Source organism: Ranitomeya imitator, chromosome 1, assembly GCF_032444005.1.
Source record: "Ranitomeya imitator isolate aRanImi1 chromosome 1, aRanImi1.pri, whole genome shotgun sequence".
NCBI lineage: Eukaryota > Metazoa > Chordata > Amphibia > Anura > Dendrobatidae > Ranitomeya > Ranitomeya imitator.
In genome coordinates this window covers 1,103,427,330-1,103,453,431 of record NC_091282.1, presented here as the reverse complement: position 1 = coordinate 1,103,453,431, position 26,102 = coordinate 1,103,427,330, and the positions used below count along the sequence as shown (strand labels likewise).

Below are 26,102 nucleotides of genomic sequence, written 5' to 3'. Positions count from 1 at the left end.
ACTAGAGTTGGTAGCCAAACAAATGCTCTTTTTTACTGGAATGAAAACAAATTACCCTAATGAAGTGATTTTCAATGGTTTGTCATTTTTGATGCTGGACTAAATTATTTAAAAAATGTGAAAAAAAGTTGTTACTTTATGTTAAAGAGTATCATTCCGCCCTTACTATTGTATCTGTCAGTGTCGATTTTTGTATAATTATTCTACTTGATTTTAGGTAACACGAACATAGCCCCTGAAGACACCTCGATTCCAGTGGTTGTGTCCAAGTCTGTGAAAAATTTGAATGAACTAGATATTGTACTCTTGGAATGTGAAAAATATATCAAGTTGCACAGGTTTGTTTAACCCCTTAGTGACGGAGCCAATTTGCAGCTTCATGACCAGGCCAATTTTTACAATTCTGACCACTGTCACTTTGAGGTTATAACTCTGGAACGCTTTAATGGATCCCGCTGATTCTGATATTGTTTCTTCATTACATATTGTACTTCATGTTAGTGGTAAAATTTCTTCTATATTACTTGTATTTATTTAGGAAAAAAACGGAAATATGGTGAACATTTTTTAAATTTTGCAATTTTCAAACTTTGAATTTGTATGCCCAGAGAGCTATGTCACACAAAATAGTTAATAAATAACATTTCCCACATGTCTACTTTACATCAGCACAATTTTGGAAACAAATTTTTTTTTTGTTAGCAAGTTTTTTTTTTACAAAAAAATTTACAAAACCATTTTTTTAGGGACCATCTCACATTTAAAGTCATTTTGAGGAGTGTACAAGACAGAAAATACCCAAAAGTGACACCATTCTAAAAACTACACCCCTCAAGGTGCTCAAAACCACATTCAAGAAATTTATTAACCCTTTACGTGCTTCACAGGAACTGAAGCAATGTTGATGGAAAAAATTAACATTTAACTTTTTTTTACGAACATTTTACTTCAGAACCAATTTTTTTTTATTTTCACAAGCGTAAAAAGAGAAAATGAACTCCAAATTTGTTGTGCAATTTCTCCTGAATACGCCACTACCCCATATGTGGGGGTCAACCACTGTTTGGGCGCACGACAGAGCTTGAAAGAGGAGTGCCGTTTGAATTTTTCAGTGCAGAATTGGCTGGAATTGAGATCGGACACAATGTCACGTTTGGAGATCCCCTGATGTGCCTAAACAGTGGAAACCCCCCACAGGTGACACCATTTTGGAAACTAGACCCCTTAAGGAACTTATCGAGATGTGTGGTGAGCACTTTGAACCCCCAGGTGCTTCACAGACGTTTATAACGTAGAGCCGTGAAAATAAAAAATCATATTTTTTCCACAAAAATGATCTTTTCGCCCCAAAATTTTTATTTTCACAAGGGTAATAGGAGAAATTAGACCACCAAAGATGTTGTGCAATTTGTCCTAAGTACACCAATACCCCAAATGTGGGGGTAAACTACTGGGCGCATGGCAGAGCTCGGAAGTGAAGGAGCGCGTTTAACATTTTCAATGCAGAATCGGCTGGAATTGAGATTGGACGCCATGTCGCTTTTGGGGAGCCCCTGTTGTGCCTAAACAGTAGAAACCCCCCACAAGTGACCTAATTTTGGAAATTAGATCCCACCCAAGGAGCTTATCTAGATGTGTGGTGAGCACTTTGAACGCCCAAGTGCTTCACAGAAGTTTATAATGCAGAGCCGTGAAAATAAAAAATCATTTTTTTTCCACAAAAATGATTTTTTAGCCCCCAATATTTTTTATTTTCCCAAGGTTAACAGGAGAAACTGGACCACAAAAGTTGTTGTCCAACTTATCCTGAGTACCCTGATGCCCCATTTGTGGGGGTAAACCACTGTTTGGGTGCACGGGAGAGCTCAGAAGGGAGGGAGCACCATTTAAATTTCTCCTTCACCTCATTTGGGAACACAGGACCATGGGTGTTATGCTGCTGCGACTAGGAGGACACTAAGCAAATACACAAAATGTTAACTCCTCCTCCACAGTATACACCCTCTGCTGGCTCTCTTGTGAACCAGTTTGTGCTTAGTGTCTTTAGGAGGCACTAGGGTCTGATTTCAGACCCAGACTTTATTTTATTTTTCAATTTTTTTTCCATTTTTTTTCACGGATTGGACGGGCGACAGGGCCTTTTAAGATCCCGATCTCCCTAAAACATCAACAGGCGGGAACGCGGAGTGTCGCCTCCCTGTACCCCCACCTGCAACTTCTACATCTGCCTGGGCTCTGATAGGGGCAGATAATGGGTCCGCTCTCCTCACACCAACAACGGACGGGAACATGAGGTGTCGCCATCACGTACCCCCTTCCGGAGCTAGGCCTTAACCAAAAAGCAGTTTCCTGCAGCAGCTATGTGCCCCTGCACCACCATTGTCAGAAAGCGGCTGATGCCAGGAGGCAAATGGACCCTCTCCACCTCCCTATCAAAGGGATGGTGGATTGAGGAAGACAGAAACCGTGAGTACCTGGAGACAAATGCACAAATGCGGAGGTCCGGAGCCCAGAAGGGATTAATATTCCTGATACAAGGTGTCTTCTCTCCTTTGAACGGTCCCTGCGCGTCATTGAAGGGCATCACCGCCGTTTTAAAACCCCCCCCCCCAGTCCTGGCTGGAGCTGTCCCCTCCGCCACGACCACAGTCCTGGTCGCGGCATGCCATAGCGCTGACCTCAGCTCCCCCCAGCTCTGACCAGCCGTCTGCTCTGACCGCGGCCGTCTGCTCTGAGCGCGGCCGCTAATTTAGGCCTTGGCTTCTGGCCGTGGTAGGCCAAGATCCCACCCACCTGACCAACTCCGCCCCTCTCCACTGGCGCTGGCCAGCCGGCTTTCTCCCCAGGACGCTGCATATTGCATCTGTGTCCCTCCCATAGCTCCGCCTACTCTTTCTGGCGCTTCTCGTTGCAAACGGGAAGCGCCGACTTAATTCTTGGGGACTACTTCCTAGACAACGGAAGCCTGGCTCCAGGAGTCTATTCCGTGGCAGGACGACCTTTTCTGGTGGCAACTGGGGGCACGGACGCAGGATCTGGGTAAGCTAGCGCACGCTGCTTTACCCATTCCACGGCACATACATAGTTAACCCCTCCGCTGCAGGCTCACTCTGCTAACCCAGGCACATCCCTACAGCTAACAGCAGCATCTGCAGCTCCCTACAAACATCTGCAAAATGTCTCAGTCACAGGCTTATAAAAAGGCAGATAAAACGCACACGGTGATCTACGCCTCATGTATCTCATGCAATGCTTCCCTACTGCGGAAGCATCCAAAACCCCTCTGTACAGACTGTGAAGATTCAGGCTTTCGGGAGCCCTCCGCTACTGTAGAACACAGCGGTGCCAGCCCCCCTGAGTGGGCTTCTTCTCTGACACAGTCCATGGCTTCCCTCGCACAGGCCCTAGAATCCTTTTGTGATTCATCCTCAAGCCAGGGCATCGCCTTACCCCCAATAGAGGGTCTCCCAGCTGCACAACAGTCTTCTTCTGACAGGGTCCGGATGGCGATGGCGAGTACACATTCCTCTAGGAAGCGTACCCGTGCCGCATCCCCACAGAACTCTGATGTTTCCTCATCAGCTAGTTCCATATCTCATTCCCTTTCTCCAGGGGCTTACGGTGCGCAGGACTCAGAATACAAATCTGATGTGGCCCCTGACCCGGAATCCCTTAAGTTCCAGTTGTCTATTGATTCCCTCATCGAGGCGGTCAATCACACTCTAAAAATAGACAATGTGCTTGGTACTAATCAGGACCAAGCGTCCTGATTTACCCTCAAGGGTGGTTTAAGCGTACAAAACGGCCTCACAGAGTTTTCACCAACCACCCTGAGTTTACAGACATTATTACAAGACATAGAAGCCGCCCAGATAAGCGTTTCTCGGGCCTAAAGCCGCTAGAAGCTCTGTACCCATTTTCATCTGATCTAAGAAAGGACTGGACTGAGTCCCCTACAGTAGATCCACCTATATCAAGACTCGCTTCAAAACCCCTCTTATCTCTGGCGGGCTGGTCTTCCATTAAGAGTCCCACTGATCGTCAGATTGACAACTTGGCCACGTCGGTCTTCGAGGCCGCCGGAGCAACTGTATTCCCATCATTTGCCACCACTTGGGTAGCTAGAGCTATGGTGGCCTGGGCCGAGGCCATAGTGAAATCCAGTAGAGACAATAGCTTGCCGCCCGATGTACTCAATCTCACCTATCAAATTGCCCGAGCAGGGGATTAGGGGCAGGGGTTATTCATGCCTCTCTAGATGCGGCTAATTGTGCCACACTTGCGGCCGCAAACGCTGTTTCTATCAGGAGGGCATTGTGGCTCCGAGAATGGCGTGCAGACTCCGCTTCAAATAAATTCTTGACTTCACTGCCGTACCAACACGGGCGCCTGTTCGGGGATAAACTCGATCAGATTATCTCAGACGCTACCGGCGGAAAAGCAAATTCCTCCCTCAGCGTAGGCCCACTCGCCCCTTTCGGAACCAATCCCAGGTTCGCTTCCGACCCTTTCGCGGCACCACAGGCTGGTCTTCCGCAACCGCTCCCACTAGCTCTTCTCGCCTCCCACGCAGAGGCAGGGAGTCGCAACCTTCCTTCAGACCACCTAATTCCTGGAGAAACAGATCTCACCGATCCAGGTCCAAAAGTGCCCCTTCCTGAAAATTCTCTTCTCAATGACTTCTGGCCATGTCCGGTAGACACAGGCAGGGTAGGCGGCCGTCTACTTTTGTTTAGCCAAATATGGTTATCGGTCGTTCACGACCAGTGGGTCATAGATCTCGTGTCTTTCGGATACAGGATTGACTTCATTTCCCCCCCTCCAACGCGCTTCTTCCAGTCTTGTCTACCAAGGTCCAAGGCACACGCAGTTCCCTTTTACTAGGCCTTACAAGCCCTCCGCAACAGCGCAGTTATCGATCCGGTTCCTCCCACAGAAAGGTTCAAGGGCTTCTACTCGAACCTGTTCGTTGTCCCCCCCAAAAAACAGAACCATGCGTCCCATTTTGGACCTGAAGTTGTTAAACAAATTCCTCTCAGTGCGCCACTTCAGGATGGAATCCCTACGCTCTGTCGCAGCTTCTTTGGAAAAAGGGGAATACCTGGCGTCCATCGATATCAAGGACGCATATCTTCACATCCCAAGTTTCAAAAGACTTTCCCTGATGAAGCTGCTTTGAGGCAGCGACACGCGTTGGGCAGAGCTAGGGCATGCTGACTTGGTAAGTATGTTTAGGTATTTGTGCGGTCTTTGTTGATAAACTTGGTGACTTTCAGTTCACCATGGGGGCTTGTTCACACATGTGATCCCTATTTGGCTTATTTTTTGCCTTACCATTTTGTTCAAACACATTCTGAGTGTTTGCATGTGTGTTTGTGTCTGATGGACTGTCTCCACTCTGGTGATCTATGACTTCATACATTGATTCATGCATGTTCATATTTTGTATATATGACAATTGTCAAGTGGGTATTTATATATGATTTGGTTCTAAGTGAGATTGATCCGTTGGCTTACTACAGTCATTTGAACATTTCACTATTATATCAGGGCAGAGCTTAGGGCATGCTGACTTAGTAAGTATGTTTAGATATTTGTGCGGTCTCTGTTGAGAAACTTGGTGACTGTCAGCTCATCTTGGGGCTTATTTCTGCCTTAGTATTTTGTTAAGTAATCCAGCTCTGAGGGCCCTATCTACATGTCAATAAAATATAACCTTTATTGGTAACCATAAAAATGAATTCTGGATCATCTATATGACACAAAAACAAAGCCAAAAAGCATAAGGTGCGCGTGCTCAACAGTGCTCAATTAAAAAATGGTTAGGTCTCAGCAAATCTCGTTGTCACCATGTCGAATCCATCATCAACAGGACCTAAGATATGTACCTAGTTGTATAAATAGCAGGGGGAAGAGGATATCTATTAGGACTATCTCCACTCTGGTGATCCATGACTTCATACATTGATTCATGCATGTTTATATTTCGTATATATGACAATTGTCAGGTGGGTATTTATATATGATTTGATTCTCAGGGAGATTGATCTGTTGGCGTAATATAGTTATTTTAACACTTCATTATTATCCCCTTTACCCTCAAGGGTGGTTTACACGTTAATGACCGGACCAATTTTTACAATTCTGACCACTGTCCCTTTATCAGGTAATAACTCCGAAATGCTTCAACAGATCCTAGCGATTCTGAAATTGTCTTCTCGTGACATGTTGTACTTCATGTTAGTGGTATAATTTCTTCGATATAACTTGCGTTTATTTGTGTAAAAAACAGAAATTTGGCGTGAAGTTTGAAAATTTCGCAATTTTCAAATTTGGAATTTTTATTCTGTTAAACCAGAGAGTTATGTGACACAAAATAGTTAATAAATAACATTTCCAACATGTCTACTTTACATCAGCACAATTTTGGAAACAAAATTTTTTTTTGCTAGGAAGTTATAAGGGTTAAAATTTGACCAGCGATTTCTCTTTTTTACAACAAAATTTACAAAACCATTTTTTTATGGACCACCTCACATTTGAAGTCATTTTGAGGGGTCTATATGGCAGTAAATAACCGAAAGTAACACCATTCTGAAAACTGCACCCCTCAAGGTACTCAAAACCACATTCAAGACGTTTATTAACCCTTTAGGTGTTTCACAGGAGCAGAAGGAACGTGGAAGGAAAAAATGAACATTTTCCTTTTTAGTCACAAAAATGATCTTTCAGCAATAATTTTTTTTATTTTCCCAAGGGTAAAAAGAGAAAATGGACCTCAAGTTGTTGTCCAATTGGTCCTGAATACGCTGATACCCCACATGTGTGGGGGAACCACTTTTTGGGCGCATGGCAGGGCTCAGAAGGAAAGGAGCGCCGTTTGATATTTTCAAGTTAAAATTGGCTGGAATTGAGATTGGCCACCATGTCGTGTTTGGCGAGCCCCTGATGTGCCTAAACAGTGGAAACCCCCCACAAGTGACCCCAATTTGGAAACTAGACCCCCTAAGGAACTTATCTAGGTGTGTGGTGAGAATTTTTAACCCCCGTATGTGGGAGAAAACTGGGCACACTTCGGGGCTCGGAAGGGAAGTAGTGACTGTTGTGAATTCTGTGGCTGAATTCACTCCTGTGGTCACAAGTGGTACTGCAGCTTCTGGGCTTCCTCCCTCAGGTGTTCTGGTGAGCTCGTTGGCTGCCTTGTTATTTAACTCCACCTGATTCTGTCTTCCTTGCTCCTTGTCAATGTTCCAGTGTTGGATCTGAGCTTCTGGATCTTTCCTGTGGCCTGCTGCTCTGCTTAGATAAGTGCTTCTTTGCTTTTGTTGCTGTTTTTTCTGTCCAGCTTGTCTATTCGTTTTTGCTGGAAGCTCTGAGACGCAAAGGGTGTACCGCCGTGCCGTTAGTTCGGCACGGTGGGTCTTTTTGCCCCCTTTGCGTGTTTTTTTGCTTTAGGGTTTTTTGTAGACTGCAAAGTTCTCTTTGCTATCCTCGCTCTATCTAGAATATCGGGCCTCACTTTGCTGAATCTATTTCATCCCTACGTTTTGTCTTTTCATCTTGCTAACAGTCATTATATGTGGGGGGCTGCCTTTTCCTTTGGGGTATTTCTCTGAGGCAAGTCAGGCTTGTATTTCTATCTTCAGGCTAGTCAGTTCCTCAGGCTGTGCCGAGTTGCATAGGTAGTGTCAGGCGCAATCCACAGCTGCCTTTAGTTGTGTTTAGGATAGGTTCAGGTATTGCGGTCTACAGAGATTCCACGTCTCAGAGCTCGTTCTATTGTTTTTGGGTTATTGTCAGATCACTGTATGTGCTCTGATTGCTGGCACACTGTGTTACTGGATTGCCTTCATAACAGTACAAGGAGCCAAACTAATGATTCTCAATAGAGGGAAAAAAGAAGTTCTGACATCATTTTTTTTTCTCAGCTCTGTGTTCAGTCTTTTTTTTCCCCTAGACATTAGGGTGCTTCAGGACACAGCTGTGGACATGGATATTCAGGCTCTGTGCTCTTCAATGGATAATCTCGTTATAAATGTACAAAAGATTCAAGATACTATTGATCAGAAATCTATGCTAGAACCAAGAATTCCTATTCCTGATTTGTTTTTTGGTGATAGAACTAAGTTTCTGAGCTTCAAAAATAATTGTAAGCTATTTCTGGCCTTGAAACCTCATTCTTCTGGTAATTCAGTTCAACAGGTTTTGATTATTCTTTCTTTTTTGCGCGGCGACCCTCAGGACTGGGCATTTTCTCTTGCGCCAGGAGACCCTGCATTGAGTGGTGTCGATGCGTTTTTCCTGGCGCTCGGATTGCTGTACGATGAGCCTAATTCAGTGGATCAGGCTGAGAAAAATTTGCTGGCTTTGTGCCAGGGTCAGGATGATATAGAAGTATATTGTCAGAAATTTAGGAAGTGGTCAGTACTCACTCTGTGGAATGAATCTGCGCTGGCAGCTTTGTTCAGAAAGGGTCTCTCTGAGGCTCTTAAGGATGTCATGGTGGGTTTTCCTATGACTGCTGGTTTGAATGAGTCTGTCTTTGGCCATTCAGATCGGTCGTCGCTTGCGCGAGCGTAAATCTGTGCACCATCTGGCGGTATTGTCTGAGATTAAACCTGAGCCTATGCAGTGCAATAGGACTATGACCAGAGTTGAACGGCAAGAACACAGACGTCTGAATGGGCTGTGTTTCTACTGTGGTGATTCCACTCATGCTATTTCTGATTGTCCTAAGCGCACTAAGCGGTTCGATAGGTCTGCCGTCATTGGTACTGTACAGTCCAAATTCCTTCTGTCCATTACCTTGATATGCTCTTTGTCATAGTATTCTGTCATGGCGTTTGTGGATTCAGGCGCTGCCCTGAATCTGATGGATTTGGATTATGCTAAACGTTGTGGGTTTTTCTTGGAGCCTTTGCGGTGTCCTATTTCGTTGAGAGGAATTGATGCTACACCTTTGGCCAAGAATAAACCTCAGTACTGGGCCCAGCTGACCATGTGCATGGCTCCTGCACATCAGGAAGTTATTCGCTTTCTGGTGCTACATAATCTGCATGATGTGGTCGTGTTGGGGTTGCCATGGCTACAAACCCATAATCCAGTATTGGATTGGAATTCCATGTCGGTATCCAGCTGGGGTTGTCAGGGGGTACATGGTGATGTTCCGTTTTTGTCTATTTCGTCATCCACTCCTTCTGAGGTCCCAGAGTTCTTGTCTGATTATCAGGATGTATTTGAAGAGCCCAAGTCCGATGCCCTACCTCCGCATAGGGATTGTGATTGTGCTATCAATTTGATTCCTGGTAGTAAATTCCCTAAGGGTCGTTTATTTAATTTATCCGTGCCTGAACACACCGCTATGCGCAGTTATGTGAAGGAATCCCTGGAGAAGGGACATATTCGCCCATCGTCATCACCACTGGGAGCAGGGTTCTTTTTTGTAGCCAAGAAGGATGTTTCGCTGAGACCGTGTATTGATTACCGCCTTCTTAATAAGATCACTGTTAAATTTCAGTATCCCTTGCCATTGTTATCTGACTTGTTTGCTCGGATTAAGGGGGCTAGTTGGTTCACTAAGATAGATCTTCGTGGTGCGTATAATCTGGTGAGAATCAGGCAAGGAGATGAATGGAAAACGGCATTTAATACGCCCGAGGGTCATTTTGAGTATCTAGTGATGCCGTTCGGACTTGCCAATGCTCCATCTGTTTTTCAGTCTTTTATGCATGACATCTTCCGTGAGTATCTGGATAAATTCCTGATTGTTTACTTGGATGACATTTTGATCTTCTCAGATGATTGGGAGTCTCATGTGAAGCAGGTCAGAATGGTTTTCCAGGTCCTGCGTGCTAATTCTTTGTTCGTGAAGGGATCAAAGTGTCTCTTCGGTGTGCAGAAAGTTTCATTTTTGGGGTTCATCTTTTCCCCTTCTACTATCGAGATGGATCCGGTTAAGGTCCAAGCCATCCAGGATTGGACTCAGCCGACATCTCTGAAAAGTCTGCAAAAGTTCCTGTGCTTTGCTAATTTTTATCGTCGCTTCATCTGTAATTTTTCTAGCATTGCCAAACCATTGACCGATTTGACCAAGAAGGGTGCTGATTTGGTTAATTGGTCTTCTGCTGCCGTGGAAGCTTTTCAGGAGTTGAAGCGTCGTTTTTGTTCTGCCCCTGTGTTGTGTCAACCAGATGTTTCTCTTCCGTTCCAGGTCGAGGTTGATGCTTCTGAGATTGGAGCAGGGGCGGTTTTGTCACAGAGAGGTTCTGGTTGCTCAGTGTTGAAACCATGTGCTTTCTTTTCCAGGAAGTTTTCTGCTGCTGAGCGAAATTATGATGTGGGCAACCGAGAGTTGCTGGCCATGAAGTGGGCATTCGAGGAGTGGCGTCATTGGCTTGAAGGAGCTAAGCATCGCGTGGTGGTATTGACTGATCATAAGAACCTTACTTATCTCGAGTCTGCCAAGCGCTTGAATCCTAGACAGGCCCGTTGGTCGTTATTTTTTGCTCGCTTCGATTTTGTGATTTCGTACCTTCCGGGCTCTAAAAATGTGAAGGCGGATGCTCTGTCTAGGAGTTTTGTGCCCGACTCTCCGGGTTTATCTGAGCCGGCGAGTATCCTCAAGGAAGGAGTCATTGTGTCTGCCATCTCCCCTGATTTGCGGCGAGTGTTGCAAAAATTTCAGGCTAATAAACCTGATCGTTGTCCGGCCGAGAAACTGTTCGTCCCTGATAGGTGGACTAGTAAAGTTATCTCTGAACTTCATTGTTCGGTGTTGGCTGGTCATCCAGGAATCTTTGGTACCAGAGAGTTAGTGGCTAGATCCTTCTGGTGGCCATCTCTGTCACGGGATGTACGTACTTTTGTGCAGTCCTGTGGGATTTGTGCTAGGGCTAAGCCCTGCTGTTCACGTGCCAGTGGGTTGCTTTTGCCCTTGCCGGTCCCGAAGAGGCCTTGGACACATATTTCGATGGATTTCATTTCTGACCTTCCCGTTTCTCAAAAGATGTCAGTCATTTGGGTGGTCTGTGATCGCTTTTCTAAAATGGTCCATCTGGTGCCCTTGGTTAAATTGCCTTCCTCCTCTGATTTGGTGCCTTTGTTCTTCCAGCATGTGGTTCGTTTGCATGGCATTCCTGAGAATATTGTTTCTGACAGCGGTTCCCAGTTTGTTTCAAGGTTTTGGCGAGCCTTTTGTGGTAGGATGGGCATTGACCTATCTTTTTCCTCGGCTTTCCATCCTCAGACTAATGGCCAGACCGAACGAACCAATCAGACCTTGGAAACATATCTGAGATGCTTTGTTTCTGCAGACCAGGATGATTGGGTGTCCTTTTTGCCTTTGGCTGAGTTCGCCCTTAATAATCGGGCCAGCTCGGCTACCTTGGTCTCTCCATTTTTCTGCAATTCTGGGTTCCATCCTCGTTTCTCTTCAGGACAGGTTGAGTCTTCGGACTGTCCTGGTGTGGATTCTGTGGTGGACAGGTTGCAGCAGATCTGGACTCAGGTAGTGGACAATTTGACCTTGTCCCAGGAGAAGGCTCAACTTTTCGCTAATCGCAGACGCCGTGTCGGTCCCCGACTTCGTGTTGGGGATCTGGTTTGGTTATCTTCTCGTCATATTCCTATGAAGGTTTCCTCTCCTAAATTTAAACCTCGTTTTATTGGTCCGTATAGGATTTCTGAGATTCTCAATCCTGTGTCCTTTCGTCTGACCCTCCCGGACTCCTTTTCCATACATAATGTATTCCATAGGTCGTTGTTGCGGAGATACGTGGCACCTATGGTTCCATCTGTTGAGCCTCCTGCCCCTGTTTTGGTGGAGGGGGAATTGGAGTATATTGTGGAGAAAATTTTGGATTCTCGTGTCTCTAGACGGAAACTCCAGTATCTGGTTAAATGGAAGGGTTATGCTCAGGAAGATAATTCCTGGGTTTTTGCCTCTGATGTCCATGCTCCAGATCTTGTTCGTGCCTTTCATGTGGCTCATCCTGGTCGGCCTGGGGGCTCTGGTGAGGGTTCGGTGACCCCTCCTCAAGGGGGGGGTACTGTTGTGAATTCTGTGGCTGAATTCACTCCTGTGGTCACAAGTGGTACTGCAGCTTCTGGGCTTCCTCCCTCAGGTGTTCTGGTGAGCTCGTTGGCTGCCTTGTTATTTAACTCCACCTGATTCTGTCTTCCTTGCTCCTTGTCAATGTTCCAGTGTTGGATCTGAGCTTCTGGATCTTTCCTGTGGCCTGCTGCTCTGCTTAGATAAGTGCTTCTTTGCTTTTGTTGCTGTTTTTTCTGTCCAGCTTGTCTATTCGTTTTTGCTGGAAGCTCTGAGACGCAAAGGGTGTACCGCCGTGCCGTTAGTTCGGCACGGTGGGTCTTTTTGCCCCCTTTGCGTGTTTTTTTGCTTTAGGGTTTTTTGTAGACTGCAAAGTTCTCTTTGCTATCCTCGCTCTATCTAGAATATCGGGCCTCACTTTGCTGAATCTATTTCATCCCTACGTTTTGTCTTTTCATCTTGCTAACAGTCATTATATGTGGGGGGCTGCCTTTTCCTTTGGGGTATTTCTCTGAGGCAAGTCAGGCTTGTATTTCTATCTTCAGGCTAGTCAGTTCCTCAGGCTGTGCCGAGTTGCATAGGTAGTGTCAGGCGCAATCCACAGCTGCCTTTAGTTGTGTTTAGGATAGGTTCAGGTATTGCGGTCTACAGAGATTCCACGTCTCAGAGCTCGTTCTATTGTTTTTGGGTTATTGTCAGATCACTGTATGTGCTTTGATTGCTGGCACACTGTGTTACTGGATTGCCTTCATAACAAGTGACGTTTTGGAATGCAGACTTTGATGGAATGGTCTGCGGGCATCATGTTCTATTCGGTGAGACCCTGATGTGCCTAAACAGTAGAAACCCCCCACAAGTGACCCCAGTTTGGAAACCAGACCCCCTAGGGAACTTATCTAGGTGGGTGGTGAGAATTTTGAACCCCCGTATGTTGGAGAAAACTGGGCACACTTCGGGGCTCGGAAGGGAAGTAGTGACGTTTTGGAATGCAGACTTTGATGGAATGGTCTGCGGGCATCATGTTCTGTTCGGTGAGACCCTGATGTGCCTAAACAGTAGAAACCCCCACAAGTGACACCAGTTTGGAAACCAGACCCCCTAGGGAACTTATCTAGGTGTGTGGTGAGAATTGTGAACCCCTGTATGTGGGAGAAAACTGGGCACACTTCGGGGCTCGGAAGGGAAGTAGTGACGTTTTGGAATGCAGACTTTGATGGAATGGTCTGCGGGCATCATGTTCTGTTCGGTGAGACCCTGATGTGCCTAAACAGTAGAAAACCCCCCACAAGTGACCCCTATAAACATGATCTTTTAGTACCCAATTTTTTTATTTTCCCAAGGGTAACAGGACCCCCAAAGTTGTTGTCCAATTTGTCCTGAGTACGCTGATACCCCATATGTGGGAGAAAACTACTGTTTGGGCACACTTCGGGGCTCGGAAGGGAAGTAGTGACGTTTTGGAATGCAGACTTTGATGGAATGGTTTGTGGGCATCATGTTCCTTTTGCAGAGCCCTTGATGTGCCTAAACAGTAAAACAAAAAAAACACAAGTAACATCATTTTGGAACCTAGACCCAGAAGGAACTTACCTAGATGTGCCCCCTCTTTGGAACTACGGTAATCTGCTGGTTCCCATAAAGTAAATTACTAGTGCATGGAGGTGTGGTACAGTTTGATGCAATCCTTCATACTCAGGGCAGGTGTCGCATTGATAGATGGTGTTCTTGTGTATTCCTCTTTTGTAGCACACTCGGCACCGTTTTTTGCGGCGTACCTTTACTTCCAGTTGGTGGAACCACCCCCGGAAAATGCTGACCTGGTACGATACAAGCACCATCCGTTCCGGAAGTACTGGGGCGCGCTCCTTCCCTCGTGCCAAATATCAGGGCCTTAACTACTACCTCCTGGAACTGAAGGTACGACGTATCGGTGTGTCGTGCACATCGTGACAGCAAGAAAGCGTTGAGCATTGCCATTTGTACGATGTACACGGACAGCTTTTTGTACCACACATTGGCCACCCCCCAAATGCCATTAAAAACATACTAAAGTTTGAAGTTGTACAGTGCTGTATTCCAGTGTTCACCGAGCGATCCTATGCATTAATGTATTAATAGGCTGAACAACATTGTTTGCAATGTCTTTTACAGGGAAAACTCCATGACTGGTTCCCTTTAAAAAGAAGAGGGAGAGGTCTTATCAGGGAGGTCCTCTACCAGTAAAATAGTCAGTTACTAAAAGATCAGGTCTACCTGAGGGGGTTTCTAGAAGGTTGTCTTCTATACAGGTCTCACTTTATTTTGAGCTTTCTTTTCCTGTTTTTTAACAGTATAAACATTATTTTCTGTTTGTAGGGAAGAAGTTGAAACAGATGTCTGCAAAAGAGAGGTTGATGCATTTTATCATAGCTTTAAAGAACAGTTATCTACAAGAGTAAGTATCTGCTCTGCCATGTACCAACGTCTCTGGTGAGTTGTTAAAACCGAGGCATCAAGTCCATCAGCATAATGGCACCAATCTTTAACCCCTTCATGACCCAGCCTATTTTGACCTTAAAGACCTTGCCGTTTTTTGCAATTCTGACCAGTGTCCCTTTATGAGGTAATAACTCAGGAACGCTTCAATGGATCCTAGCGGTTCTGAGATTGTTTTTTTCGTGACATATTGGGCTTCATGTTAGTGGTAAATTTAGGTCAATAAATTCTGTGTTTGTGATAAAAACGGAAATTTGGCGAAAATTTTGAAAATTTCGCAATTTTCACATTTTGAATTTTTATTCTGTTAAACCAGAGAGGTATGTGACACAAAATAGTTAATAAATAACATTTCCCACACGTCTACTTTACATCAGCACAATTTTGGAAACAAAATTTTTTTTTGCTAGGAAGTTATAAGGGTTAAAATTTGACCAGCGATTTCTCATTTTTACAACGAAATTTACAAAACCATTTTTTTTAGGGACCACCTCACATTTGAAGTCAGTTTGAGGGGTCTATATGGCTGAAAATACCCAAAAGTGACACCATTCTAAAAACTGCACTCCTCAAGGTGCACAAAACCACATTCCAGAAGTTTATTAACCCTTCAGGTGCTTCACAGCAGCAGAAGCAACATGGAAGGAAAAAATGAACATTTAACTTTTTAGTCACAAAAATGATTTTTCAGCAACAATTTTTGTATTTTCCCAATGGTAAAAGGAGAAACTGAACCACGAAAGTTGTTGTCCAATTTGTCCTGAGTACGCTGATACCTCATGTGTGGGGGTAAACCACTGTTTGGGCGCACGGCAGGGCTTGGAAGGGAAGGAGCGCCATTTGACTTTTTGAATGAAAAATTGGCTGCACTCTTTAGCGGACACCATGTCAAGTTTGGAGAGCCCCCGTGTGCCTAAAAATTGGAGCTCCCCCACAAGTGACCCCATTTTGGAAACTAGACGCCCCAAGGAACTTATCTAGATGCCTAGTGAGCACTTTAAACCCTCAGGTGCTTCACAAATTGATCCGTAAAAATGAAAAAGTACTTTTTTTTCACAAAAAATTTCTTTTCGCCTCAATTTTTTCATTTTCACATGGGCAATAGGATAAAATGGATCCTAAAATTTGTTGAGCAATTTCTCCCGAGTACGCCGATACCTCATATGTGGGGGTAAACCACTGTTTGGGCACACGGCAGGGCTCAGAAGGGAAGGCGCGCCTTTTGACTTTTTGAATGGAAAATTAGCTCCATTTGTTAGCGAACACCATGTCGCATTTGGAGAGACCCTGTGTGCCTATGCAATGGAGCTCCCCCACAAGTGACCCCATTTTGGAAACTAGACCCCCCAAGGAACTTATCTAGATGCATACTGAGCACTTTAAACCCCCAGGTGCTTCACAGAAGTTTATAATGCAGGGCCATGAAAATAAAAAATAATTTTTCTTTTCTCAAAAATGATTTTTTAGCCTGGAATTTCCTATTTTGCCAATGGTAATAGGAGAAATTGGACCACAAATGTTGTTGTCCAGTTTGTCCTGAGTACGCAGATACCCCATATGTGGGGGTAAACCACTGTTTGGGCGCACGGCAGGGCTCAGAAGGGAAGGCACGCCATTTGGCTTTTTAAATGGAAAATTAGCTCCAATCATTAGCGGACACCATGTCGCGTTTGGAGAGCCCCTGTGTGCCTAAACATTAGAGATCCCCCACAAATGACCCCATTTTGGAAACTAGACCCCCAAAGGAACTAATCTAGATGTGTGGTGAGCACTTTGAACCCCCAAGTGCTTCACAGAAGTTTATAACGCAGAGCCATGAAAATAAAAAATAAAAAATTATTTTCTCAAAAATGATTTTTTAGCCCGCAATTTTTTATTTTCCCAAGGGTAACAGGAGAAATTTGACCCCAAAAGTTGTTGTCCAGTTTCTCCTGAGTACGCTGATACCCAATATGTGGGGGTAAACCACTGTTTAGGCACATGCTGGGGCTCGGAAGTGAAGTAGTGACGTTTTGAAATGCAGACTTTGATGGAATGCTCTGCGGGCGTCACGTTGCGTTTGCAGAGCCCCTGATGTGGCTAAACAGTAGAAACCCCCCACAAGTGACCCCATTTTGGAAACTAGACCCCGAAAGGAACTTATCTAGATGTGAGGTGAGCACTTTGAACCCCCAAGTGCTTCACAGAAGTTCATAACACAGAGCAGTGAAAATAATAAATACGTTTTCTTTCCTCAAAAATAATTTTTTAGCCCGCAATTTTTTATTTTCCCAAGGGTAACAGGAGAAATTGGACCCCAAAAGTTGTTGTCCAGTTTCTCCTGAGTACGCTGATACCCCATGTGTGGGGGTAAACCACTGTTTGGGCACACGTCGGGGCTCAGAAGGGAAGTAGTGACTTTTGAAATGCAGACTTTGATGGAATGGTCTGCGGACGTCATGTTGCGTTTGCAGAGCCCCTGGTGTGCCTAAACAGTAGAAACCCCCCACAAGTGACCCCATTTTGGAAACTAGACCCCCCAAGGAACTTATCTAGATATGTGGTGAGCACTTTGAACCCCCAAGTGCTTCACAGACGTTTACAACGCAGAGCCGTGAAAATAAAAAATCATTTTTCTTTCCTCAAAAATGATGTTTTAGCAAGCAATTTTTTATTTTCTCAAGGGTAACAGGAGAAATTGGACCCCAGTAATTGTTGCGCAGTTTGTCCTGAGTATGCTGGTACCCCATATGTGGGGGTAAACCACTGTTTGGGCACATGTCGGGGCTCGGAAGTGAGAGAGCACCATTTGACTTTTTGAATACAAGATTGGCTGAAATCAATGGTGGCGCCATGTTGCGTTTGGAGACCCCCTGATGTGCCTAAACAGTGGAAACCCCTCAATTCTAACTCCAACACTAACCCCAACACACCCCTAACTCTAATCCCAACTGTAGCCATAACCCTAATCACAACCCTAACCCCAACACACCCGTAACCCCAACACACCCCTAACCCTAACCACAACCCTAATTCCAACCCAACCCTAGCCCTAAGGCTATGTGCCCACGTTGCGGATTCGTGTGAGATTTTTCAGCACCATTTTTGAAAAATCCACGGGTAAAAGGCACTGCGTTTTACCTGCGGATTTACCGCGGATTTCCAGTGTTTTTTGTCCGGATTTCACCTGCGGATTCCTATTGAGGAACAGGTGTAAAACGCTGCGGAATCCGCACAAAGAATTGACATGCTGCAGAAAATACAACGCAGCGTTCCCGCGCGGTATTTTCCGCACCATGGGCACAGCGGATTTGGCTTTCCATATGTTTACATGGTACTGTAAACCTGATGGAACTCTGCTGCGGATCCGCAGCGGCCAATCCGCACCGTGTGCACATAGCCTAATTCTAAAGGTATGTGCACACGGTGCGGAAAACGCTGCGGATCCGCAGCAGTTTCCCATGAGTTTACAGTTCAATGCAAACCTATGGGAAACAAAAATCGCTGTACACATGCTGCAGAAAAACTGCACGGAAACGCAGCGGTTTACATTCCGCAGCATGTCACTTCTTTCTGCGGATTCCGCAGCGGTTTTACAACTGCTCAAATAGAAAATCGCTGTTGTAAAACCGCATTGAAATGCGCAGAAAAAATGCGGTAAATCCGCCATAATTCCGCAGCGGTTTAGCACTGCGGATTTATCAAATCCGCAGCGGAAAAATCCGCAGAGGACCAGAATACGTGTGCACATACCGAAACCCTACCCCTAACCCTACCCCTAACCCTAGTTCTTACCCCAACCTTAGTGGAAAAAAAATATATATATTTTTTTTATTGTCCCTACCTATGGGGGTGACAAAGGGGAGGGGGTCATTTACTTTTTTTTTTTTTATTTTGATCACTGAGATAGGTTATATCTCAGTGATCAAAATTCACTCTGGAACGAATCTGCCGGCCGGCAGAATCGGCGGGCGCTCTGCACATGCGCCCGCCATTTTGGAAGATGGCGGAGCCCAGGAAAGAAGACGGACGGTCCCCGGGAGGCCAGGTAAGTATAAGGGGGGGGGGGGGGTGGATCGGAACACGGGGGGGGTGGATTGGAGCACGGAGTGGGGGATCGCTGTGCGGGCGGGGGGATCGCTGTGCGGGGGGGATCGCTGTGCGGGGGGTGGGATCGGAGTGCGGGGGGGTTTGTTTGGAGCACGGGGGGTGTGATTGGAGCACGGGGGGTGTGATTGGAGCACGGGGGGAGCGGGCAGGAGGACGGGGGAGCGGAGCACAGGACCGAGGGGAGCGGACCACAGATCGGGGGGCTGGGGGGGCGATCGGAGGGGTGGGGTGGGTGCACATTAGTGTGTCCAGCCATGGCCGATGATATTGCAGCATCGGCCATGGCTGGATTGTAATATTTCACCATTTTTTTAGGTGAAATATTACAAATCGCTCTGATTGGCTTTTGAAAGTGAAACTGCCAATCAGAGCGATCGTAGCCACGAGGGGTAGAAGCCACCCCCCCTGGGCTAAACTACCACTCCCCCTGTCCCTGCAGATCGGGTGAAATGGGAGTTAACCCTTTCACCCGATCTGCAGGGACGCGATCTTTCCATGACGCATATGCTGCGTCATGGGTCGGAATGGCACCGACTTTCATGACGCAGCGTATGCGTCAAAGGTCGGGAAGGGGTTAAATATTCTTACTCTGCCTCCATACTTTTTGTGCGTACTGTAAATGCTTGTTGTGAGTGAATTTCTGATTTAGGGTATGATCTTTCAAGTTAGACCCTGCTGAAATAATATACTTGAGATGGGTTTTAATATCTACCACTTGTTCATTATTCCACTCAGTATTTCTTCCACACTGCATAGGTAAGGACTGACATACCCCATTCACATGCATTATCCACAGAAAGGTAGTTAATTCTTTCAGGATTCAGGCATAGAATCGAAAAGTACAAATTAAAGATAAATTGCAAAAAAATCTGGCGCACCAATAAATTGGAAAATTTGAGCTTTTAATTCTCGTCCGTACCTTTGGGGGACACAGACATCATGGGTTGTAGTTGCTGCCACGAAGAGACAAATACTAAGTAGTTAAGAGTTTGTTCCTCCCGGCAGTGAACTAATCTGTTCTAGCTTTTAGTGTCCAAGCAGATATAATCGATTGGCAGGTACCTCCTTTTTACCTATATCTCGCTTTAAGTTGATTAATCGCCTTTCTTTATCGCTTCATTGGGGGACACAGAGAACCTTGGATGTATGCTGCTGCTAGGAGGCTGACACTATGCAGAAAGGAAAAAAGGGTAGCTCCTCCCTGACGGTATAAACCCCCTGACAGGCACCAAGTACCTCAGTTTGTGCTTAGTGTCTGTAGGAGGCGGACCTGGATCTCCCCAGATCTGCAGCTAACCTTTTCTTTCTACAGGTTTGTTGTGTTTTATTAACTTTTTTCCCTTTTTCTTTCAGATACAGCTTCTGGGAATCAGGGTGTTCTATCACTCTGCCTTCCCCTCAGAGGCGGTTGAGCGACCAGTGTGGTGCATTCCACTCTATCTCTCTCAGGACCGCCGGCAGGACTTTATCCCCTGCCTCCCTCATGGGTGATCCAGGGTTGATTTTGGTGTCCAGTCCTCGCCATGTCCCTCCTCACCCCTCTCCTCGGAGAGGGCTGAGAGGAAGATGGTGGTTACCAGTGGGTGACCTCCCCCCTCCCTAGGGGGTCGATGCCATCTTCTACGCCGTGTTGGATCTCGGAGAGGGATTAAGGATCTGTGTATCCAGCGACCCCTCCACCCTCGGGCCCCTGGATGATCCTAGCTCTCTACTGGAGCAAGGTACAGAAGAACGTCTCCTTTTTATTTTCAAATCTCCCGCCAAGGTCCCGCTCAGCATTCCGTACAGGTGCCGCCGCCGCACCTCATAGCAATGCCACAGGCGCTATCTTGGCTGCATATCTCTGCCGGACAGCCCCCTTTTCACATCGCTGATGCAGTCACTCCATTTTTCCCTCTCTGCCGCCATTCCCCGCGCTTTTACTTTCAGTTTAGTGCGGCCTGGCTAGCCACGTCCCCCTCCCCAGCGCGCGCGTTTACAGCATTCTCTGGGCCCAATTAGGCGTCGTCCCGTCCCTGGGTACGCCCCTATCTGGCTGACTACCTATCGCATTGCAGGGGCACGCCCCCCTCTTCCTTTTCGGCCTATCGCGTCGCGTTGTCTTTTAGACCACGCCTCCCTTCTCCTCAGGCCGACTCTGCGTTCCTCCTTCTTGGATTTACACAGCTCCTCGCGGTCTATGCCAGGAAAGCTCCTTTTCTCATTGGGGGACACACTCATCTGCTACCGCTGGGTCTGGTAGGCACTTTCCTTGGGCTAGCTCCTTCCATCAGTAGATCTCTAGCCCTCTATCGCATATAGTGTTTGTTTCAGACTCTACATATGTCCAACTCTTCAGGGTCCTCTTCTTCCAAGCCCACGGTAGTCCACTACGCTTGCGCTCGCTGCAAGAAAAAGTGGTCAGCAGGCCAATCATCGCCTCTCTGCCAATCCTGCAGTCCTCCCGCCATGTCTGCCCCGCAGGAGGCCTCCACATCTCAGGAGGAATGCTCGCCCCCTCCCCCAGAGTGGGCGTTGCCATGTCTGTCAGTCTCGGACCTGACTAAGGTTTCCCAGTCGCTAGTTCAGGCACTTGAACGTCTTCCAAAGCTATCTGCAGCCATCAGTGCTCCGAACGTGTCTCATGGCGATTCGCATACACCTGACGTCAACCCCCAGAAAGACAGACCAGCGGGCCATTCTAGAAAGAGGATTCTATCTGGCTCCTCTTCCAGCTCTCCGGTGGGTCCCTCAGCAGCACTCAGGCTGCTCACATCATCCCAATTTCCATCTTCGGAGGAGGACCTTGGGTCGGATATGGATTCCCAGTCCGGGTCTGACTCTGATTCAGACCAGACCTCCAGTTTGCAGGAATTGTCTCATCTTGGCTGTCTCTCAAACCCTCAAACTTAAGCAGCACGAGGCTCCACAGGATCCATCCGTTTCCTTTAAACGAGTAAAACATCTGTCTCGCTCCTTTCCCAACCATGAGGAGTTTGAGTCTAGTCTGTCTAAACATTGGGAGCATCCCTACAAGAGTTTTGATGTTCTATATCCTTTCCATGCCGATCTTCTTTCCAGGTGGGCAGAGTCCCCCAAGGTGGATCCGCCGGTTTCCCGGCTTTCTTCTAAGACAGTTCTGTCCTTACCGGATCGTGCGTCTCTCAAGGACTCTACTGACAGACAGATTGAGGCACTAGCAAAATCGGCCTTCCCTCTGCCCCAGTTTTGCCTCCCCCTGGGTGGCAAAGGCCATCTCTGCCTGGGCCAAGATCCTGCGCCGGGCATTTTGGCTTTGGCCTCTCCAGACGAACTAGCCGAACTCGCAGATCAAATTAATCACGCTGGCAAATACCTTCTGACTTCCTCCCTGGACGCAGCGGCTTGCGCGGCCAGAGCAAGTAGCAACATTGTGGCTATTCGCAGCATAATTTGGCTGAAGGCGTGGAACGCAGATACTACTTCCAAAAAATCCCTCACCAACTTAGCCTTCCACGGTTCCAGGCTGTTCGGCGCTCGGTTGGATCAGATAATTTTGGATGCCACGGGAGGCAAGAGCACCTCTCTCCCTCAATCTAGGTCCAAACGTTTCTTCAACAAAAAAGGCCCCCGGCCCTTTCGTTCTTTTGCAGCATCAAATGCCTCGTCGCAACAGGAGCGCCCCTCTGCTTCGGGCGAACAAAGGAAACCTCCTTACAAGCCAGCACCCAGCTGGAGGCCTAGGAGCCACCCCCCAAGGTCCTCTGGACCCCGTTCCAACAGATACTGTTCTAAGTGACGGGTCGCCCCCACCTGGAAATCTTTCCAAGGTGGAAGGCAGGCTTCATGCTTTCAAGAACGTCTTTTTGTCGGTGGTCAGCGATGCCTGGGTCAGAGAGATCGTTACCTCCGGTTACAAGATCGAGTTTTCTTCCCTCCCAGAAAATTGCTTCTTTCTTTCTCGTCCACCAAGGCAGCATTCCCAATTACCTGGCTTTCTTCGTGCAGTATCCTCTCTGGTCGCCGCGTTTCTCGGGGTTGTACTCAAATCTCTTCGTAGTCCCCAAAAAGGACGGTTCCCTCCGCCCAATTCTGGACCTGAAATTGCTCAATCGTCATGTTCGTCTCCGCCTCTTCCGGATGGAATCCCTTCGATCAGTGACAGCCGCCATGGAACCGGGGGAATTTCTCTGCTCGGTAGACATTCAAGATGCCTACCTACATGTCTAAGACACCAGAGGTTCCTTCGCTTCGCGATTCAGGACGATCACTACCAATTCACGGCCCTTCCCTTCGGCCTAGCATCTGCCCCTAGGGTTTTCACCAAAGTCATGGCGGCTGTCACGGTCATTCTTCGCTCCAGTGGGATTCTCATTATCCCTTACCTGGACGATCTGATGATCAAGGGATCCTTCACATCAAGATTGCGCTCGGAGTCTTCAAATCTCTCTGGACACTCTGAGCTGTCTCGGTTAGATCATCAACCGAGACAAGTCCTCTCTGACCCCCTCTCAGCGTCTCACATTCCTGGGCATCGGGTTTGCCTCCCGAACGACAAGATCTCGCTCTCCGCAAGGCAGTCCAGTCTCTAAAGCACCATCCCCCTGTCCCCTACGATTCTGTATGGGAGTTCTGGGAAAGATAGTTGCCTCCATGGAGGCCGTTCCTTTCGCCCAGTTCCACACTCGCCCCCTCAGCTGTTCCTTCTGTCCACCTGGAACAAGTCCGTGACTTCCTCGACCGTCCTGTTCGTCTGCCTCCCCAGGTGCAGCAGTCCCTAACCTGGTGGACTCTGTCCTCCTCCCTCCTGTCAGGGAGGTCCTTTCTCCCTCTTCAGTGGCAAGTCATCACCACCGATGTGAGTCTCCTCGGCTGGGGAGCAGTCTTCCAACACCTCACAGTGCAGGGTCGCTAGTCCCCCCAGGAGGCCCTTCTTCCCATCAACCTTCTGGAAATCAGAGCGATCTTACTTGCTTTTACACTGGCAGTCTCTTCTGACAGGCAGCCCCGTCCGCATTCAGTCGCACAACACCACAGCCGTGGCGTACTTGAACCACCAGGGCGGGACCCGCAGCAGTCAGGTGATGGCGGAAACGGCAAAGATTATCCGTTGGGCGGAACATCGCGTTCCGCCATATCAGCCGTTCACATTCCGGGTGTCGAAAATTGGGTGGCCGATTTCCTAAGGTGTCAAGGTCTAGCAGCGGGTGAGGGGTCTCTACATCCCTCGGTCTTCGATCAGGTCTATCAGCGTTGGGGCACCCCAGACGTCGACCTAATGGCATCTCGGATGAACCGCAAGGTGGCCCAGTTTGTAGCCAGGTCCCGGGATCCTCTGGCCATCGGCCACGACGCTCTCGTAGTTCCGTGGTCCCAATTTCAGTTCCCTTACCTGTTTCCTCCTCTTCCCTTGATCCCAAGGGTCGTAAAAAAGATCAAGGCAGAAGGGATTCCGGTTATCCTGATAGCACCGGACTGGCCGCGGCGCCCTTGGCATGCGGAACTCGTGAACATGCTCTCGGATTCCCCCTGGAGACTCCCAGACCGCCCAGACTTTCTCTTACAGGGTCTGTTCTTCCACTAGAGTTCTCAGTTGCTGAGTTTAACGACATGGCCGTTGAGGCCGTGGTCTTAAAGGATTCCGTTTTTTTCTCACCAGGTCATTCAGACCATGATTAGAGCTAGAAAACCAACATAGTCCCGCATTTACCACAGGTACTGGAAGGCCTTTTTCAGATGGTGCGAGGCTAACCAAGTCTTCCTGATGTCTTTTTCCCTTCCGGTCTTTCTTGGCTTCCTTCAGACAGGTCTCGAGTCGGGACTCTCTCTCAGTACTCTGAAGGGTCAGGTCTCCGCTCTGTCTATTCTTTTTCAGAAGGACCGGTCTTCCATTCCTCAGGTGAGAACCTTTCTCCAGGGAGTCGCCCACCTTAATCCTCCTTTCCAGGCCCCATTTGAACCCTGGGATCTCAACCTGGTTCTGGGTGCTCTTCAGGCTGCGCCCTTTGAGCCTCTTCAGGACATTCCTTTTTCCCTTTTCTCCTGGAAGGTAGCCTTTCTGCTTGCTATCACATCAAGCAGGAGAGTCTCTGAGTTGGCAGCTTTATCCTGCCGGTCTCCGATTCTCATCCTACACCAGGACAAAGGCCTGTTCCTTCGTTCCTTCCCAAAGTGGTGTTCGCTTTTCACATCAATGAGGACATCATTCTTCCCTCATTCTGTTCTTCCCTAGTTCATCCCCTGGAAAAGTCTCTTCACAAACTGGACGTAGTCAGAGCCATCCGGGTCTTTCTAGAACTGCTTCCTTTTGGCAATCCGATTCTCTGTTTGTCATTTCTGAGGGTCACCGAAAGGGTTCTAAGGCATCAATATCCACAATCTCCCGTTGGATTCGTTCAACAATAATGGAAGCCTACCGCATTCATGAGCAACGGCCCCCTTCGAGGGTGCGGGCCCACTCCACCAGAGTGGTCAGAGCTTCTTGGGCTGTTCACCACCAGGCGTCCGCCTTGCAAATCTGCAAGGCTGCGACCTGGTCGTCCTTGTACACTTTTACGAGGTTCTATAGGGTTCATACCCAAGCCTCGTCTGATGCAGTTTTTGGTAGGAAAGTACTGCAGGTGGCGGTTGCGAACCGGCCGACCTGAGACTTTCCTCTTAGTCCCCTTATCGGGGACTGCTCTTGGACGTCTCACGGTTCTCTGTGTCCCCCAATGAAGCAATAAAGAAACAGGGATTTTTGGTGCTTACCTTAAAATCTTTCTTGGAGCCTTCATTGGGGGACACAGCACCCTCCTTGCTTGTTTTTTTTTTTTTTTTTTGTACCGTGTTGGGGCTGACCGCCCTAGTTGAGTTGGTACTTATATGTTCTGAGTTCTGTCTTCGCCTACTTCTTTGTACACCAACTGAGGTACTTAATGCCTCTTATTCCTCAGTTCCACGCTGGCCACTGCACATAACTTGGGCAACGTCAGGTAGCCAGATTTACTTTGAAGGCATCGATTTTATTCTCTATTCTCCAGCTTTAGTCCCAACTACAAGTGCTTATCAGTAAATTAGAATATCATCAAAGTTAATTTATTTCAGTTCTTCATTGCTCTATATTATTAATGCTCAGCATTGATGCAGTAATTGATGAAAAAGTATTGAGTGTATTTTCTAAACATACATTTCAGTAGGCCAACATTTTGGAAATAATTTTTCAAGCTGGTGTTATAAAGAGATAATGACTTTTGGGTTTTCATTGGCTGTAAGCCATAATCAACATTAACTGAAATAAACACTTGAAATGGATAACTGTGTTTGTAATGACTATATAATATATGAGTTTCATTTAATGTATTGAAGAACTGAAATTAACTTTTTGATGATATTCTAATTTAGTGAGAAGCACTTGTAGGTCTCATGTAGGGGAGGTGCGGTTATCTCCAGGCTAGGCACATTTCCAAAGAGTCACGATTGCTCCTTGTGCCTAAAGCCTGTGTTCATGTGCTTCTCCCTGCTACAAACAACTCTTTTTTGGCTTCGCTTC

General features: G+C 47.1%; 1 protein-coding gene across 6 annotated transcripts in view; it reads left to right on the top strand.

The window, feature by feature from the left end:
- The window catches only part of CENPU (centromere protein U), a 226,321-nt gene that overhangs the window by 164,085 nt on the left and 36,134 nt on the right, over positions 1-26,102 (top strand). For all 6 annotated transcript variants that reach the window (XM_069744313.1, XM_069744312.1, XM_069744311.1 and 3 more), the window contains 2 exons: positions 218-338; positions 14,405-14,483. In XM_069744313.1, the coding sequence (XP_069600414.1) occupies positions 218-338; positions 14,405-14,483 (200 nt within the window). The remainder of the gene's footprint in view (positions 1-217; positions 339-14,404; positions 14,484-26,102) is intronic.